The 21,435-nt window shown below is 32.4% G+C and overlaps 1 protein-coding gene across 2 annotated transcripts in view; it reads left to right on the forward strand.

Moving 5' to 3' along the window:
* The window catches only part of Sbf2 (SET binding factor 2), a 426,994-nt gene that overhangs the window by 167,796 nt on the left and 237,763 nt on the right, over positions 1–21,435 (forward strand). For both annotated transcript variants that reach the window (XM_046438075.1, XM_046438076.1), the window contains exon 3: positions 15,919–16,056. In XM_046438075.1, the coding sequence (XP_046294031.1) occupies positions 15,919–16,056 (138 nt within the window). The remainder of the gene's footprint in view (positions 1–15,918; positions 16,057–21,435) is intronic.

Consider the following 21,435-nt stretch of genomic DNA (forward strand, 5'->3'; position numbering starts at 1 on the left):
CTCACTGAGTTGCTTAGAACCTTTCTATTGTTGATGCTGGCTTTGAACTCTGCATCCTCCTGCCCCAGCCTCCTGAACTATTGGGATTACAGGCTTTACTACTGCACCCAGCCGTTTTTTCCTCTCTTATTTTTGTTTTTTCCTTTTACTTATTTTTTTTTTCTGTTTCTGATCAACATAATCTGTTGGATATCTGAAAGAAAGCTTTAGCAAATCTTTGAAGTTTTCTCTCTGAGCACTTCTTTCTGGTACTTTGTCCAGTAAGCACTACCTGCTTTGGTCTGTCTGGAGTGTTTTGTTTTTAAGGTAGTACTACAAATTCAACCCAGGACTTTGCCGATGCTAAGCATACGCTACACCACTGAGCTATATCCAGCCCTTTGCCTTTGTCTTCCTAGATCTCTGTCTTCTCAATTCATGGAGTCTATATTTTTCCCCATTCTCTGCTGTGACCTTTAAACTCTGAAGAAGCTGAGGCAATCCTTTGAGTTGCCTAATTTATTACCCATTTTTCTTGAATTATTGCCCTTTATTACCTGATGTCTACTATCTTGAAAACTGTTATTTCATATATTTTGTCCAGGTTGTTTTGTTAAAATGTCTTTCTGGTTGGAGATTAAATAAATCAGTTCCTGTTTTTCAGTGTTTTTTTTTTCTTGTCTCCCTATCTAAAAGTGGTAAGCTCTTGAGGGAGACTCAGCTGACCCAACTGGACCACTAAATCTTTAGTTTTATAAGATTGTATAAATTTGAATTACTGGTAAGATACTGAGGTAGGGAGAAATTTATGGGAAAATCACAGATTAAGAAACAATTTAAAGAAATTGTTTCTTGATGATGACTCCAAATATCCAGTTTCTTGTTAATCTGAAGATTTATTTTTCTTTTGTTCTAAAAAATTTCCAGCAATGGTTTCGTCATCATTTCTTTTAGTTTCCTTTTATCAAATTCATATTACATAAGAATTGGAGCCTCCCAATCTATCTTACATGTCTGTGAACTACAGTTTCAATTAAATACTTTTTCTGACTGTGTGCTGGATTTTTTTTTTTTCATTGGGGCATGTTAATTATACAGAATGATGAGTTTCATTGTGGTGTATTTGTACATATATAAAATTGTAATATGATCATCTTTACTCCCCAATGCCTCCTCTACTTTCCCCTCCTCCCTTATGCTGAGATTTTGATGAATGTATCAGCCCTTTCTTATAACTTAGACAGTGGAATGAATCTGACATAATTTTCCTATGTACATGTATGAATACACCACAGTGAATCCCACCATCGTGTACATCCACATGATTGGCGTCCTGATTAGAATAAGATATATTCCATGCTTGTACAATTATATCAAAATGGATTCTGTGATCATGTATAATTAAAAAGAACCAATTTTTAAAAAAGAATTCATTCTCTCTTCAGCTCTAACTGGAGAAAAAGTTTATCTCATCTAGTGATTAAAAACATTGTGCTGTATTTTTCATTTTTAAGTTTCCTAATTGGGTTCACTTCATATCTACATTTCTCTTCCTGCTTTTCTTTTCATCATTTCTTGTTCTTTTTCATTTTACCTGAACTTATCCCTTTTAACATTCATTTTATGTGAACTTATTTTTATAGTTATTGTTATTTAAATCTATAAAATTATTGAATAAGTTAAAAATTCTGATGATTAATTTTTCTGGTTGTAATTTTTTGGATTATATTATTTCCATGTGATTTGTTTTTTTCCCTAGTGCTAGAGATCAAACATAGGGCCTCCAGGCATTCTGCCATGGAGCTGCACTCACCACCTCTCTACATGATTTTCACTATGGGTTTGCTGGCTCATTTCAGTATGGGTATTGTCTTTCTGCTGTTGTTTTCTCTCCCCTTCCTCCCTTCCTGCTCTTATTTGTCTTTAGGAATTGTTACCTTTCATTTTGTTATTGCCCTCTTCTTCTATCCAACCCAGAACCATTTCTTAAAATAAATTTCTCAGCAAACAACAGGCCTGAGTCTTTAACAATTTCTTTTCTGAAAATAAAAAATTCTGTTTTACAGTTTGTCATTGGAGATGTTTATTTTGGGTTATTATTTTCAAATGTTTTATATGTCCCGGCCATGTATTTGATGTAGTGTCAGTGATCGATAGTTAACTATCTACTATTCCTGACTTGAAGTTCTATTCTTAGATTAGTAGATTTTAGAATAAGTATGACTGGTTTAACTCCTCCTGATTCTAAATAGTCAAGGAAAAAGCAGGATTACAAATCTAATATTCTTTTGTTTGTCTTCTGCGATAGAATATGTAAGTAGTGTCATTTAATAGAGTATTGCTTACTGGTAATTGCTTTGTTTTACTCTAAATTCTGTAAGTTCTCCATGAATTTCTGTTCCTCAAGTCTTACAAGCACTGTAATATAATCAAAGGGCTGTTAAAAATCCAGATCTGAGGTCCTGGAGCTTAACTGAGTCAATCTGTGTACAGTATTCAATATATTAGAATTCCAGTTTCTTCCTTTATAAAGCAGGTGTAATATCTATATATACCAGCTATATGTACCATTGTGGACATTGTAGAAGGTAACAGAGTGAAATTCAACAGAGTTTTATTTAGCACATATTTGGAGAGAGACATTTCATTTTAGAGTCTAAGGAAATAAAAATTGATAAAGCATAGCTCTTTCATAATTTATAATATAATGATGCAAACAGCCTGTTTTATAAGAAGTTGAAATGCAGCATGGAGTATGACAAACCTTCAAATATAGATACAAACAATGAATTAAGAAGACATCCCGAAAAGCAATTTATACTTAAGGAAATGAGCAAAAATTTCACCGAGGAATCATTCTTTGATCAAAAGCCCTGTGGTATTGCCAATGTACTATATAAATGTAAGGTGTGCTACTATTTTCTTTTATATATCCAAGTTATATTTCTTTTATATTATCCAAGTTAAGACTACAAGCAAGAAATCTCTTTTTTCAGATGGGTAAACTTGTGTTTAAAATTATATGTATGTGATATTTTTAAAAGACTGTGGTCTTGGATACATAGTTCTTTTGGATAGTTCTTTCTTTTTCTTTCTTTGTTTTTCTATTTGCTGTGTCTGATCTTTTAAAAAAAATCTTGTAGTTGTATGCCTTTATTTTATTTGTTTATTTTTTTATTTGGTGCTAAGGATCAAACCCAGTGCCTCACATATACTAGGCAAGTACTCTGCCACTGAGCCCCAGCCCCAGCCCCAGCCCCAGCCCTAGCCCTAGCCCTAGCCCCATCGGTCTGATCTTGCTATTAAATCTTCTTTCTTCTTGGGTCCTGATGCTTGGCTCTAGGCAGCACACTCTTCTAGGATGGCACTCAGTAAATAACTGATTTCAATGTTGCATTTTCAAGGGAAAGGTTTTCATATGTTTTATTTTTGATAATGTAATATTGAAAAGAAGATTTTCTCCTCCAGGCTGCTTTTCAAATATTGTTAACTCTGAAGTTCCAAGGAAACACCCATTTTGCTATTATCCAGATACATTTAGACTCAGCTTTTGCAGTAGAACATTTTGTTCCATTTGCAGTAATTCTTTTTGTCAAGGGACAAAGATAAACAGCTTAAACAGATAACCATCTCTGGTTGCTGCTTCTAATAATAATATTTAGCAGCCAGTGAATACTCTGCAAGTGCCTTTCTCAGAAAGGCTCCATTAAGTAAATAAGCAGTAAATATTCTGTGATTGATAGATGATAGAATTTAAAGTTAACCAACTGCCCATATCAGAATAAAACATTTTTTTTTATTTTGGTAAACAGTACTCATCTTGTTTAGATAGGTCTTACCAAAAACAGTGTTAGCATTTTATACCAAACATAGTTTTATGACGCTCAGAAGAGCTAAAACTAACAGTTTTAAACTGCTTGAATAATATTTTATCAGTTTTCTTTAGATATATATCTTTATTTCCAAATCACAAGGTATACTTTATCTGTGTTTTGAAAAAGTTATATAGCATTGTGCTGTATTCTGATCAGTTAGTATTTACAATAAAACAGCTTATTTTTTTCCTTTCAAATCAATCATACCGTGGGTTGATACTTGGAAAGTTCATTTAAATCTTGGATGTTAAAGGATGATTTTGTTTCAAGTGTTTTGTGAGGCTTATGTACTTAATGTTTGGGTGGTTTCTATATCAGGTATCATTGTAATTTGAAATGTTATTTCCTTTGAAAACTTTGTAACACCAGTAACTAAGGGATGTAATCATTTCTTTTATCCTTGCTTAAGTCTGCAGAAGAGATAGTTGCTATATACCATATATATATTTCAAGTTAAGATATTTTCTCAACTTATTTTATGTTTCATTAACAACCATGCATCATCGGAACTGACAGTCACTCCAGATAATAAACTGCTACAGGTCAGGAATTTCATCTTTTTTATTGTATTTTAGTTCCTAAAACAGGGTTGATATATAGTATAACTTAACAAACTAATTGAACTAATTACTATCAGCCCCTGACTCATCATCAGCACTCTCATTGGTTATATAAATGTTATACATAGGTTCTGGATCTTCTCGAAAAAATGGCACTCTTTTTACTACATTAAGTCTCAGGCTTAGAGGTTTCTTCTGTTCCATTATATAATAATAACACTAACCTCAGAGAAGATAATACAGATTGCTAGTGCATTGTAGTATCACTGTGTGACTGGTTTAAGCTTCTATAGTAGTTTAGATATCAGGCAGTATGTTAAACAGTTTACTTGCATGTTGTCATTTAATCTTGAATGCAAATATATGAGGTATTTAGGGTTCCAGAAAAAATGAGACTCGGAGAAATTAGGTAACTTCTCTAAAAATCATAACCTGAATTAGGGGTCAACTCAGAACCAAGTTCTTTATTGTCTTGTGAAAAAGGACATGAGATTATCAAGTGTAGCTTTCTTCATGAATCTCTTTATCATTATATCTGATAAATTGCCATCTAGTTTCTGGTTTATTATGTCCAATAACTAGTTCTCATTCTCTAGGAGACAAATTAATTTTATTGTTTGACAACTTTTATTATTAAAAGTTTCTCCTGCAGTTGACAATGCATGCAGTTCAGTGGTAGAGTCGTTGTCTAGCATGCACAAGGTTCTGGGCTTCATCTCTAGAACCACAAAAACAAACAGGTTTTTAATGTTATGGATACATTGATAAATCTTTATGTAACTTTGTTTTTCAGGGCTATACAAGGTCTACCACTGAATGCCACCCCCAGCTTCTATTTTTCTACAGCTTTTAAATTATTAGGTCTTAACAAGCCCTTCTAGAAACACAGAGGATAGTCTGAATCTATCCTTACTAATATTGGTTATATTTAGCAAATTATATTTGGTATGTTTTTTATGCACATACACAGTATTTGCTTGATTATGAGCAAGAAATCTCTTCTTTCAGATAGGTAAACTTATGTTTAAAATTATATATGATATTTTTAAAAGACTCCAGAGAGCTTAACAGATATACTTTAATTTTTTAAAATTCTGTATCTAGTCTACACCTAAATATCTATAACTAAATAAAAAGAAATAGGTAATAGAATTTAGTGCAGATGTCCTCCAACTTTGGAACTGGGAATTGAATTCAGGGGTGCTTTACTACTGAGCTATATCCCTAGCCCTTTTTTACTTTGATACAGGGTCTCCTTAATTTCCTGAGGCTCGCTTTAAACTTTGCAGTTCTCCTGTCTTAGCCTCCTGCATGGCTGGGATTACAGGCACATGACACCATGCCTGGCCTGTGCAAATATTTTTAATCAGCCTAGGTGAAAACAGGAAACATTGATTACTAGAAGGTAAAAGGAATTGTAATGTGAGGAGTAATATTTTGCCATCACAGACTGAGATATTAAAATCTGCAGAATGAAAAATCAAGCACAAATCACAAGTGAGAGTTTTATAGAATTAAAAAAGCATTTTGTTTCTGATTTTTGTCTCTTATCTTCCTTTGCCAGTCTAATTAGTTTGTTTTTAGTCCCTTTCTAGGTTGTTGTTATCTTGATGTTGATGGGAACTGCCTGTGTTTTGGAAATAAATAAAGATATATATATCTAAAGAAAACTGATAAAATATGATTCAAGCAGTTTAAAACTGTTAGTTTTAGCTCTAGATGTGTTTTGCGAACCCCTCATTTTTTATAGATGGGCCTTTGTTACAAGAATATTGATTATGTCTTTCAAAGCAATGTTTTTAATATTTACTGTGTATCATGTAGATGAGTGCTTTAACAGTAAGCATTGGGCAAAAAAAAAAGGTGAAAAAATAAGCATTGGGCAAGGTATAATTATATACTATAGTCCTCTCCTTTAGTTTCTTTTCATTAAAAAGAGAAAAATTAAAGCATCAAACTAGAAAATAGTGAATCCTCAGGTACTCTTGATCCAGGTACAATAATCATTCACTCTGGGTCACTTTTTTTTCTTCTTTTTGTTACTGGGGATTGAACCCAGGGTTGCTTAACCACTGAGCCACACACCCAGCCCTTTTTATATTTTATTTTCAGACAGGGTCTTCCTAAGTTGCTGGGGCTGGCTTTAAACTCAGACTCCTCCTGCCTCAGCCTCTCTCAAGCTGCTGGCATTACAGGTGTATGCCATTTCACCCAGCCCTACTTTATTTCTCTTAAAGTAACATTGTTCGGAATTTGCTGTGTTCTAGGTACTGTTTTCAGCACTTTCATATTCACAGCAACCCTAAGAAAAAGGTTCTATAATTGACCCCATAGAATAATGTGATAACAGCTTCTCAGACTACATTATGTATAGGCCTTTTGAAGGAGTCAGTTGACAGCAAGATTCCATTTTTTAAAGATTATGGTAATAGAATTATGGGTAGAAAAGCCCCCAAATGATAGCATTCCTTCTATGTCTTATCCAAAAGTCAGTAAAATTCCAGTGTTTATAAAATCTATCAGAAGGCATGACATATTAAGTAGAACTCATCTTATTTCTTCTATTGAAGCACTAAATTTTAAATAAATTCTTTAAAAACTAAGGAATTTGTATGACTATTTATTTGTTCATTTCAGTTCTTTAGAGAACTAGAAATGTATCTGTAATTTTCTAAGACATTATAACTTAGTGTTTCTAACTATTAAAAGGCAGTGAGCTTCAAGAAGTAAGCAAGTTGGCTGATTCTAAAAGATTTTGAAATGTCAACCCTTTGTCCTATCTAGAATCTTAATTGTCTCAAAATATACAAAGTCTTGATATGATTCATTTTTAGATGCTGTTTGTAAAATTTTGGTTTTAGTAAATACGATTTTAACAAATTTCTATCTTAGAAGATATAAGATAGATGAAATGCTGTATATTAAAAATCAAAGCTAAATATTTTCATATGGTAAAACACTGACAGTGAATATAGGTGTGAGAATAAAAGGGTTTCATTGTACCATTCAGATTATGTCTGAATATTAATATATTCATGTACATGTGTATGTATAAAGCATGCAACAATATTTGGAAGGAAATCCACAAAGCCATTACTAATATAGCTAGAGGTGAAGAATAGGGTGGCCATATTGTTGGGTTATCTAAGAGTTAGAATTCCTGCAGTGATCTAATTTTCTTGTTTCTCTTCAGTTTTCCCTTTAGGGTACCTAATAGAACATTGTTTCAATTCCTTTGTTTATCATTTTTTATTATATCTCTCTTATTCTGTAAATGTTCTTTGGTTTATGATTCCCTGTCACCAATGCCCCCCCCCCCCCCCGTGGTTCTTGGAATTTAACCCAAGGACTCAAGCATGCTAGGCAAGTGCTCTACCACTGAGCTGCACCCCAACCCCCTAAACTCCTCAATGTTCTTTATTTTATTTTATGAGAGAGAGAGAGAGAGAGAGAATATTTTTTAATATTTATTTTTTAGTTTTCGGCGGACACAACATCTTTGTTTGTATGTGGTGCTGAGGATCGAACCCAGGCGCACGCATGCCAGGCGAGCTTGCTACCGCTTGAGCCACATCCCCAGCGCAATGTTCTTCATTTTTATTCACTCTCCTGTGTTTGAAGTTTTCTGCTGCCTCTAGCATTAACTTAAGGCCACTTAGTTCCCTTTTTTGTTTGTTTCGCCTTCCCCTCATATTTGGTGACATTCTTACATACATGGTGCCTCCATTCCTTACGTTTTCCAGGAATTTGTAGTGTAAATCAGTTTTCTGGCTTCCAAAAATCTTAATATTTTAAACTTGTTGTTTTCTTCTTTGCTGTTTATTTGCAGTTTTTATTTTTAAATGCAATTTAAATGGGTTTTCAGAACATCTTAGAGTTAAAACTTTTGATCTGCCATGATTAATCAGAAGTCATTAATAACTTTTCTTTTGTATTATTCATCTTGGAATTGTTTTACATTTGTAATTGGTTTGCAGTTGTTTTTGGTTTTTTTTCTTCTGTTTCAAAGCTTGATATTAGAAGCTATTCTAAATGTTCATTTTTCCTCTCTGGATTTTCTCTTGACAATTTTATATTTAAAACCTTATGTAGGAAGGGCAGCAGAATAGAATAGACATTATGATTGCTGTATGTTTATAGGTGACTCTATGACTAGTGTGATTCTGCTTTCTGTACAATTAGAAAAATGAGAAATTATACCCCAATGATTCAAATAAAAAAAAACTTATATATAGGGCTCTTCATGAGACTGATATATTAAAATGTTAAAAGTGAGAAGGTAAGTTGGCTTATCCTGTGTTTTTGACAACATAGGAAGATTATGAGTAGGATTCTTTTTCTAATTGCTTATTGTCAGTATCAAAGGAAACTATTAATTTAAATTTTATCTATCTACCTAACTAAATAAAATCTAATTTAGTATTTTGTCAGTTTACTTGGATTTTCTAGGTAGACAATCATATTGTCCTATACATATTGAAAGTTATATTGTAATAATGAGGACAATGCAATATTATATAGTAGTAATAAAATACCTGGATATAAATTTTTACCAAGACCAAGGTAGGTGACCCATTGAAATTAAGCTGCATTTTATTTAAGTATATAATTAAAATATATTTAACTATATTTAAGTGTACATCATCAAAAGCTACCCATTAAAATTAAGCACATAAGTGAAACCAAATAACAAAATATTTCAGAGTTTCTTAGACTCTTAAATTGACTTCTCTTCGAAGTTCTTATACCTACTATATTTCCTTTGAACTTTTGAAAAATACATATATAAAGTATAGAGGACATCTGACACTCACCTAGCTTAGCTTGACTCAATTTCATCTCCTAAAGTTTCTGTTGCTTTATTTCACAAATTTATTCTTCTGTGGTCAGAATATAGTTCTGAATGTTCTTTTTCATTATTTCTTTTTTTAATTCCCTTTAGAAGTATACCAGCAAAACAAAATAATCTTGGGGTTGCTTAACATTAAAAAGGAATTTATAGGTAATTAAACATTTTTGTGCTAACTTGTACATATTCTGTAAAGCCAGTTATATTCCCCTAAAATATTTATAAAGATTTATATGAAGATAAAATAATATTCCTTAATAATATCCATGCTTATTTTAGCATTAGTTGTAAAAACTGTAATGGCTAAGTTATGATATTTTTATGTAACTTACATGATGGTACAATACTCATTAAAAATACTTTTGCTAATCAGGCATGGAGATGCACACCTGTAATCTCAGCTACTTGGGATGCTGAGGCAGGAGTATCCCAAATTCAATCCAACCTGGGTAATTTAGGGGGACCCTGGCTTGAAATAAAAAATAAAAAGGGGTGGGGATGTAGCTTAGTGATAGAGTGCTTGCTTATCATGTACAAAGCAATGGGTTCAATCTTCAGCACTCAAATAAATAAATAAGAATTTTTGTTAAATATGTGTAAATAGATGGAAAATTCTTGGGTGTTACAGAAAGTTAAGAAAAGGGATTCATAAATGTATATGTAATTTGCCTCCTCTTATATAAAAAATATATAAAATTAGTGATGTGGCTGAGGAAGAGTACTTACCTAGCATGCTCAAGGCCCTGAGTTCCATTGTCAGTACCATTTAAAAACAAAAACACCATATACACATACATATGCACACCCTCTGGTTGCAAGGAAATGCAACGTGTTATAAAATTTAGTTCATGTTATTTAAATTTTTTCTGCCATTAATTTACATGAAGATAAAATAATATCCATAAGATGATTTATAATGATAATTCAGCAATTAAAAGAACTTATTTTTCTAAAGATGCAGAGAGTTGTATTCTAGTCCTGTCAGTGTCACCTACTGGCTACATGAATTTAATATCACATAACCTTGATTTCATTGTTTATAAAATGAGTCTTATGAGATACGATTATATATAAGGTATTTTAAAATATGAGATCTTTTTATATTTGTGCTTATCTTTTTTTCACAGATTAGTGGCCTGATCCATATATTTGGGCAATTAAATAGACAAATAACTAAAGTTGGTGTAGTGCATTAAGGTGTTGAGTCAAGCAGTCTAGCTGTTCTGCCCTATAACCTTGAAGTACCATTTGCCTAGTATATCAAGGTCTTAAAGAAAACTGAAGATGCACAAAAATAACATCCTGAAAAGAAATACTTCTCTTGGCTATTCCCAGATATGTTGTAAAAATTTTATGCGTGATCTGTGTGAAATAATGATGTGAAGGTAGAGGGAGTTGTGAAAAATACAAGTTGTTGCATACACAGTGGTGGATGCGTGAAAACAACATTATTTCTCAGCTTCCGTGGTGTGTTCATAGATAATGCTTTTCAAACAGATGTGTTTTCTCATCTGTTTGAAGAGGGCGAAATGTAAATTCACTAATTATGACAATGAATTCTAAACATTTTGGGTTCTGCACCTGTGATAGCATTTTCCTCCTGTTTGCCAATAAAGACACTGGGGAGAACAAAATCCTGATTTTATCCTGTTTGTTTAATGCTTATCATTCTGCTTACTGTCTTTTAGTGACTACTCTGTTAACAGCTGTCTAAACATTCTTTCACATTCCTGTCAGAAATATGATTCCAGCCAGGTTCAGGAATTGTAGTGACCACTCCTGTATTGAAATTACTTCTTCAAAACATTTTTAGTTAAGGATTGACATGACTGAACCAGCTAGCATTATTACATTTAAAATCCAATCCTATGGGAGGTACTTCTCATTCTATAGTGGGGTCATATCCTAATACCCAAATTCTTTTATTGCTTAATCATATGTATAATACAGATTAGGACCATTTCTTTTCATGCTTTGAAAAAACATCTTTGTAAATTCAATTGTGTATACTGTTGTTTATTTTCTGAATATTGTATATTAATGTAGCTCATTTGAGAGTACAGAGTGCAATAATTCCTATAAAGTATGACTCTGGTATACTTTTAAATGCATAGTATAAAATAGTTCCTTTTTTATAGTTGTTATTTTATGCTTGAAATTAGGGATATCATGTGTGACCAGTGTCTAGGTAACTCTCTTAACAAATATTTCTGTGAAAATTTCATAAAAAGTATCTGACCAAGTCAACCATGAATTAGCATTACCATTACTCTCTTAGTTGTGGTCATATTAAATTGAGCTATGAAGAACTTATTGAATCGAAAAATGATCCTTGAAAATTCCCAAAAGTTTTAAGGTTACTACTTTTAAAAAAAAATCACAGAATTATTGTTATAATGTAAATTATGGTTATAATGTAACAGAGGGAATTGAGGCTGTTTAAGTAACTAAGGTTAAACTCTTGCATTCTTCTGCATGTTATATGTTTCTTATTTTCTACTAGAATAAGAAATTTTTATAAGTCTTTTTAGGGGCACATGTAATTTTTTAGTTTAAAAGTTATATGATAAAACATGGATTAGTAAATTATAATTTATGCATATGGATATATGTCTTGGGAAATATTAAAGGTGGCTATTATCTAAAGAACCTTCTACCGGGGCTGGGGATGTGGCTCAAGGGGTAGCACGCTCGCCTGGCATGCGTGTGGCCCGGGTTTGATCCTCAGCACCACATACAAACAAAGATGTTGTGTCCCGAAAACTAAAAAATAAATATTAAAATTCTCTCTCTCCCTCTCCCTCTCTCTCTCTCTTAAAAAAAAAAGAAACTTCTACCATGTCACCATCAAGAGATCATTTAATATAGTCGCATTAATGCTATGGATGGTTTTCATTTTTCTGGTAAATTTTTCTTATATTCTCTGTATTTGCAAAGCATTGAGAAAAGTGGTCACATTAACACTTGCTTTTTCCTAGTTTTGGGTGACAAAATATCATATTGTTCATCTCAGTAATGTATCTATTTGCTTATAAAATGTTATTTTGTTATTTATGAATTCTTCTTTGTGGTAGGTAACTTCAGTTTGAGAAGTCAAATACATTTGATAGAATTAGAACTAAAATACAGAGATTTAGATTTTCCTTCTTGAGAACCTGTAGTTTCATTTTGTGAAAATAATGTAGTCATCATTCTCTAGTGTATAGCTTTTAGGACCATTTACTAAGCTCAATGATCAGCTAATGATCATGAATGGCAAATGTCTATGAGAAAGGGATTATTCACTATTAATTCACAGAACTGATTTACTTTGTATCAGAGATGCAGTTTGTTGAATAAGTAATAGTAGTAGAATTGTTATTGCCAGTTGTATCATATTGTTTTATTAACAAGCTCAGATACTTCATTCCTGGTTCTGTAATTGACTTTAGATAATGATATACCTTCCCAGTGACTTGGGAGGCTGTGGCAGGAGAATCACAAGTTCAAGGCCAGCCTTGACAGCTTAATAAAACTCTGTCTCTCTTTTTTTTTTAAAGGGCTGGAAATGTAGCTCAGCCATAGAATCCCCCCTAGGTTCAATCCCCAGTAACACCACCACCACTACTGCCAAACACACACACACACACACACACACAGAGAGAGAGAGAGAGAGAGAGAGAGAGAATAAAATATGACTAATTTAGGAAAGAAGTTCGTTGAAAATAAAAAGATTTTTGAAAGACGTTTCTGGGTATGTTGTAATCTAATAGAATTCCCTGGTTCTATAAAAGTATTTTACCTTTTTGCTACCCAGAAATATTGTTTAAGCCAAGGTTAGTTACATATTAGCACTCATTCTCACTAAAAGAGCAGTTTGCAGCTGGGCATGGTGGCACACAGCCTGTAATTCCAGGAACTCAGGAGGCAGAGGCAGGGGGATCACAAGATTGAGGCCAGCCCCAGTAACTTACTAAGGCCCTAAGCATATTGGGGAGACTCTGTCTGAAAAATTTAAAAAGTTATAAAAAAAAAGTTGGGGATGTGGCTTAGTGGTTAAGCATCCCTGGTTTCAATCCCTGCTACCAAAAAATAAAAAATAAAAAAAATAAAGGCAATTAATCACTTTTTAGCCTCAGTACCCTTTATATGTTCACAGATCATTAATGACTACCAGTAAGTTTTGCTTATATGGTTTTATCTGCTCATACATTAAAATTTGAAACTAAATTTTTAAAAATAAATTTATTCATTAAAAATTACATGTTAATATAAATGTGATATTTATGAAACTAGGTATATTTTCCAAAGTAAATGAAAAATATACTCTTTTACCTAAGAGAGTGGCTTTAAAAATATTTTTCTAAATATCTTGTATATTTGATATAATCAGAGGTATCTGGAATCTCATACCTGGTTCTGCTCTTGTGATTTTCTTCTTTTTTTACTTTAAAGATTATGAAGAAAATCAGAGAAGGGAAGAGTATTTAATAATCTTTTTGAATAATTAAGGATATTTTTCTTTGAATACTGTGCTAACATAGAACAAATAGTTTTTCTAAAAGTTAGTTGGAAGGTGGAATCTGTAAACACACGTTTTCATATTATGTTGTACTATATTGGTCTACCTATTGAATAGATTGAATAGATTTTTTTATCCATGCATGATTTGATAATACCATGCATTGATCATTTGGCAAATATGAATTCAATGAGTTATATAGGTCCTCCAGACATTGACATGTCATTAAATAATATTTAAAACATTACATTTGTTAATATTGCCATAATTTTTGTCTGGAAAATTTTAAAGTATTGCAAACTTTTCAGGCTCGTGGTGGTGTTGGAAAGCTCAAGTTTTATCATTGGTAACAAATATTTGGTATTTGTGCCAGATACTGGCAGCAGATCTTTGTCTTGAAGTTACAGGCCTAATTAATTTTTTTTGAAAAAATGTCTGCCAAATACATGTCTGTATAAGCATATGTTGTCTGATACTCTCAAGTAAAAAATGATTTTCTTTAAAAAAAAACATTCTAATTCAGTTCATAGTTTAAACCACCACACACAATTTTTTTTTCTAGACAACTATCCTATTTCCACATGTAGCATAAGTGCTTTGTACATACTATTTGATACATTGAAGAAGTTGTGGTCAAATGTGTTAAAATGAAATTTAAATATTTATTGCTTTCCCAAGGCTTTCTTACCTAAAACTGACTTTATTATTATTATTATTATTATTATTATTATTATTATTATTATTATTTTATTTGTAAATGTGCAGCTGTGAAGAATACAGTAACTACCAGTATAATTTGGTGCTACTGTTTAGATTCTGTTAAGACACAGAAATTTTACCTATTGTTGCTTTTGCCCAACCAATATAAATGTCAACAGGTGAAAGAAGCAGTGAACATCTTAGTATTATTATGAAAATAGTTTTGACTTCAGGAAACTTCTGCAATTCTGTTTACTACACTATACTGGAATGTGAAGGGCTTGCAGTGATCACAAGCCTGAGGTAAAATGATATAGAATTTAGTATAGGTGGATTCTTGAGAGAGAAATAAGTACATAAAGACAATGTTGGGAACTTCTCTGTATCAGATTAGTAGATAAGAGACAGAGGAGGAAAGGTTACTGTTATTGTTGTTGTTATTTATAATAAAAATAGTTTTGGTATATAGGACAGGAACTGCCCAAACTCTTTGGTTTGGAGGGAGCTAGAGAAACTGGGAATTTTCAGAGAAGACTTTGTAAAATGAATGGTATTTCAATGCTCAAAAAGTATTTGTTAAATGAATTACTACTTTAAAATAAAGATTCAGTAGGAATGTTTTCATTTATTTGCTAATTAAGGTATCTTTAAGCCTTTCATGCCATTTCTTCATGTGTTGGCTATCCTGGTTTTTTGCCTCTTCTTATAAACTTTAGAATCAGGTTTTTGATAATACACAAAATACTTGCTGGGATTTTTATTTGGCTTGCATTGAATTTACAAATCAAAGTGGGAAGAACTGAAATTTATCAATATTGTCTTCCTATCCATGAACCTATAATATATTTTTGTTTCTTTAACTCTTTTTTTGTTGTTCTTTTTAGATACACATGACAGTAGAGTGTATTTTGACATATATACATAGAGTATAACTTATTGTAATAGGGTTCCATTCTTGTGCTTGTACATGATGTGGAGTTTCACTGGTGGTGTATTCATACATGAACATAGGAAGTTATGTCAGATTCATTCTGTCTTTCCTATTCTATCCCCCATTCCTTCCTTTTATACTTTGTACTTTATCTCCAACTTATCTTATTCCATGATTTGTTCTAATATTTGCATAAAGTTCTTAATTTTGGTGCTATGTTCGTGCATATGAGAACCTTGGTCTGAGATATGGCATCACAGAGTGCCATCTGTGGAACATATAGGTGTCTTTGTAAAATATATATGCATATTTGTGGAAGTTTTCTACATTATGAATTTGTACATGAATTTTTTTAAAAATGTGGCTAAAATGACATGCCACATCGGACAGAAATTTTTGAAGATAGAGGAAACTTTTAACAAAGTTTAAAAGAGGAAACTTTTAAAAAATTATTTCTTGGATGTTAATGAATAAATTTTCATTATACTTCATAATGTGACATTTTTCCCCCCTTTTCCATTTAGTTTTGTCAGCCTGGTGGATGGCAGCTATCCAGAGAGAGGAAACAGCCAACGTTCTTTGTGGTGGTCCTAACAGACATTGACTCAGATCGACATTACTGCTCATGCCTAACCTTCTATGAGGCAGAGATCAATCTCCAGGTACAGAATATTTTCTAGCCAAAGTGTAGTCAGGGGGACAACATACCTGCCACATTTGTTTTTTATAAAACTGCAAGTTTGAGTTTTATGGGCTACTTTAAAAATCATGAGGAACTTCTTATATTTTTGCATTTAATGTTGAGTAGGAGAGCAACAAGGTAAAGTTTTTTAAGAGTTTGATTATCTCTGATAATAATATTTACCATAATCTGAATATTTCTAAGAATAGCTTATCCATGAATTAGTTTCTTAAGAGTAATATTCTCTTGTGGTGAACTTTTGATTTTTCCCTCCCAGTCCACCAAGGGGATCTTTCATAGAACATAAGAACATTTAATCCAAATGTTTATCACAATGCTTGACATTATTGTTATAGCTCCTAAGTAAATGTTAACTCATTCTTATTAGTGGTAATATTAGCAACATAATCGGTCCAAAATTCATAGGCTACAATTATAGAAATTTAAAATAAACTTCTCTTTCAAAGTATTGTTTGAGATTCTTAGTTTTAACCTTTGACTGGATGTACTTTCTCTAACTTATGAAAAGATTTATGATAAAGTATAGAACAACTTATGGCATTTCAATGATTGAGTTTGCGAGATGAGGGACATGTACAAAACCAATTCTGGATATGAAAAATAGTTCACTTGGTGCTGCTTTCGTAGAAACCACACTCTTTCCATGTTTTATGACCTGGCTCTTATGGTGCTGGATATAAGATTGGTATAACTGTCACCATACTTTCCCCAGAAAATCCCGTCTTCCATATGCAGTCATTGTCTCACACTGCTGACTTCTAGTTGTAAGTCCAAAATGTAAATCCAAAATGTTTCCTTGGTGGAGGTCAGATTGCTTTCTGAACCAACCTCTCTGAAAGTGAGTCAGAAGAACATAGGGTCTTTTATAGTTGTTTGGTTTGCTTTCCATTGCTGTGTAATACAAGAAGGAAATTAAAGGTATTTGGTGATATTGGATGAGTGAATTTGCTTTATTTGCTGCAGCTTCTGCTACATAGAGATGAATATAAACCACCACTGGGGAAAGATGGGCTTGTTTTCTGAAATGGCTTCCCAGAGCAGTAGTTGTAGTTTCAATTATGTTTATTAAACTCTTAAGATCTGAATTTTCTGAATGTAGAAATCTGATTTTTCAATACAATAAGAGATAGATCACCTATCATGACACAGGTTTAAATTATCCAAGTTCATTAGATTTATGTATTAAAACAAATATACAAGCTTATGTATTTACAGTGAATTAAAAAGTTGCATAGAGGGGTTAGGGTTGTGGCTCAGTGGAAGAGCACTTGCCTAGCATGTGTGAGACACTGGGTTCAATCTTCAGCACCACATGAAAAAAATAAAATAATAAAGTTGTTGTGTTTATCTACTGCTGAAATATTTTTTATATTAAAAGTTGCATAGGTGCTGGGGTTGTGGCTCAGTGGTAAAGCACTCACCTCGCATGTGTCGGGCCCTGGGTTCTATCCTCAGCTCCACATAAAAATAAATAAAATAAAGGTATTGTGTCCAACTACAACTAAAAAATAAATATATTTTTTTAAAAAGTTACATAGAACAAAATGTGCATTATCCCAGGACTAGGATTGTGGCTCAGTGGTAGAGTGCTTGCCTCGCATGTGTGAGAGCCTGGGTTCAATCCTCAGCACCACATATAAATAAATTAAATAAAGGTAATGTTTTCATCTACAACTTAAAAAAAAAGTGCATTATCTGCATTATTAGCACATTCTATGTTGTCGGACCTTTGTGGGAAACTCACAATCTGAAGGTTTTTAATTGTGAAATCAATCCAATACTTGATGTGAAATATTTAACAACCGTTAGCATATTGCTTCTGTTTAAAGTAAGGATTTTGTTGTCAATGGGAACAGAAAATTTAGAAATCTTTCATTCTTCTGTCCTAGTGTTTATTTTTTTTATTTTTTTATATAGCATTTTTATTGAATAAATTAAGAACTTATAACAGATTTTAGAACAAAAACAAAACAGAAAATAGTATCCTGTATAAAATGGAATACTAATAATTAATACTATTCATGCTATTAATTCATAACTTACAAATTGCTACAACAGAATATTTGTTGATAATGAAAATTACTGAAGGTAATTTAACTAAAAAATTCTGTTTACTCATGCAATAAATGATAGTATAATTTTTATTATTCTTAAATTTATCTGTATAACTATTTGTATAAAAATTTAGTATCATATTCATTTATTTAGTTTTAATTGGTGAATAAAGTTTTATACACATATGCAGTGAAACCATGAGGTTCTTATATAGGTCTACTTTGTGAAGTGTATAAATCAAACTATTTAACATATTCATTGCCTCACATATTTTTCTTTTGTGAAAACATTAAAAATATGCCCATTTAATAGTTTTTAATTAATTAATTTACTTATTTATTTTAAAATTTTGATTTGTTATATATGACAACAGAATGCATTACAATTTTTATTACACATATAGAGCACACTTTTTCGTATCTCTGGTTGTACACAAAGTAGAGTCACATCCTTCATGTCTTCTTACAACAAGTACTTAGAGTAATGATGACTCCTCGCATTCCACCATGTTTCCTACCCCTATATCCCCTCTTTTCCCCTTCCTCTCCTTTCCCCCTTTGCCCTATCTAGAGTTCATTTAATCCTCCCATCCCTACCCCCACAGCATATTGTGGATCAACATCCTTAAATCAGAGAAATCATTCAGCATTTGGATTTTTGGGATTGACTAATTTGCCAATGATATGACTCTATACCTAGAAGACTGAAAAAGTTCCACCAGAAAACTTCTAGAACTAGTGAATGAATTCAGCAAAGTAGTAGGATACAAAATGAACACACATAAATCCAAGGCATTTCTGTATATCAGTAACAAATCCTCTGAAAGGGAAATGAGGAAAACTACCCCATTTACAGTAACATTAAAAAAAAAGAGAATAAACTTAACAAAAAGGTGAAAGACCTCTACAAGGAAAGCTACAAAATGCTACAGAAAAAATTAAAGAAGACCTTATAAGATGGAAAGATCTACCTTGTTCTTGGATATGCAGAATTAATATTATCAAAATGACCATACTACCAAAAGCACTATACAGATTTAATGCAGTTCTAATCAAACTCCCAAAGACATTCCTCATAGAAATAGAAAAAACAGTCATGAAATTTATCGGGAAAAATAAGAGACCCAGAAAAGCTAAAGCAACCATTAGTAAGAAGAGTGAAGCAGGTGGCATCACTATACCAGACCTTAAACTATGCTACCGGGCAGTAGTAACAAAAACAGCATGGTATTCCAATGGTACAGAATAGAAGACACAGACACTAACCCACAAAATTACAATGATCTTATATTAGACAAAGGTGACAAAAACATGCACTGGAGAAAAGACAGCATCTTCAACAAATGGTGCTGGGAAAACTGGAAATCCGTATGCAACAAAATGAAATTAAACCCCTATTTCTCACCATGCACAAAACTCAACATGGATCAAGGAATTAAGCCAGAGACACTGCGTCTAATAGAAGAAAAAGTAGGCCCTAATCTCCATCTGTGGGATTAGACTCAACTTCCTCAATAAGACTCCTACAGCACAAGAATTAATGTCCTAGTATTTAGATGCCAATAAATAGATGATCAAATTCCTGTTTTTGTCCAATTCAGTCTAAATAAGGAGGGATTATCTCTTAACCTTAAACTTTTCAGTGTATATTTTGAAGGAACATAAACAGAACAGTTACAAATCTCAGGAAATTTAACATTGATATAATACTTTAATCTACTATACATATTCCATTTTTGTCTATTACCTAATAATTTTTTTGGCGGGGGGGCAAGTCTTGCTATGTTGCCAATTCTGGTTTCAAACTCCTGGGTCCAAGTGATCTGCTTACTTCAGTCTCAGAGTAGCTGAGACTGTAGTCATGGACTATTATGCCTGACCTAAAAATATTCTTTGTAGTCAGTCTCCTCCTGTATTTTTTTTTCCAAAGCAAGTCAACATGCCTCCCCAAAATTGCATTTAATTATCATTTCTCTTTTTCTCTTTTCATCTGGAATAGTTGTTTAGACTCTTTGTTCTGTAACATTTTTTAAATAATATAATTTCTGTCCTCCTTTTTAATAAGATGTTTTTTATTTAGTATTTTCTGACGTCTCTCATTAGATCCGGGTTATACTTCAATAGGTGGAAATGCTACGCAAGTGTGTTCCTTCTATTTGTGTCCTTCTAAGTGTACATATTTGGAGGTACACACTGTGTATCTTTCCTTCACTAATGATGTTAATTTTGGTAACCCAGTCAAGTCATTGTCAGATTTCTCCACTGTATAGTTGCTTCCCCCTTCCCCCCATTTGCTGCTAATAAGCAACCTATAGGAAGACACTGAAAGATTGTACAAATATTCTACCACTCATCACTCATGCTCTCTAGATTTAGCATTTACCCATGATTCTTATTTATGCCAGGTTTTTGTATGGTTGCAAAATAATTATTTTTTTAACTCCATTCCAGTCAGCAGTTGACATTTTACTATAAGCAAGAGCTTTTCATTCTTGAGTGAGTCGTAGACTTTTAGATTCCAATTGTTATGCTTTTTTCCCCTTTACTTCAGTAATATATAATCCATTAATTTTCTTTAAAAATCATCTTGTACATATTATCCTGTATTGAACAGTGGGTACCTCTCAAGCTAGGCTGGTTCCTGTATTTTTTTTCAATAAGGCCCCATCTCTTCTTTAAACTTTCTATCCTAACAAAGCTGAACTAGGCTCATCTTATTCATTTTCAGCTCAAACCTTGAAATCATCCATTTCTTCAAGGAACCTTGGCTTCTTTGAATATCGAATGATAGTGGAAACCAAGATCTGAGTTTTTGTATATTTTGAAGGAGTGTTTTAAAAAATTATTTTTCTTTTGACATATAGTATTTTCCTACTTGTCATTTTAAGTGGAATAAATATTATAATTTAATTTGTCTTCAACTTACCAAAGTTTTAAGTTTGATTCACATGAGTTCTTCCAAGATTTCTGAAAATTTAAATAAATTGTGAGAATTTTGGCTTCTTTGTAGCTACTAGCCAGAATTTTAAGACTGCTTTTCTATGTTGGAAACAGAAAGTTTAATGTCTTTTGAGTTTGGTCCAATTGAGGGTAAAACAACGAGGTAGAATTTGGAAAAAATTTAAATAAATTAAAACCCAGAAGATATTCCTTTCTAGGTCGTCAGCAAGGTTGTTCTCATTTTTGGCATGAACTATTTAGCTATGTTCTTTTTAAAAAATGTGGTTTTCTTTTATTTTTGGATCATATCATCAGTTCAAAATAGATCTTTTAATTCTTGTTGT

Source organism: Marmota monax, unplaced genomic scaffold (assembly GCF_021218885.2).
Source record: "Marmota monax isolate L192 unplaced genomic scaffold, Marmota_monax_Labrador192_F-V1.1 WCK01_AAM20220418_F8-fsc00061, whole genome shotgun sequence".
NCBI lineage: Eukaryota > Metazoa > Chordata > Mammalia > Rodentia > Sciuridae > Marmota > Marmota monax.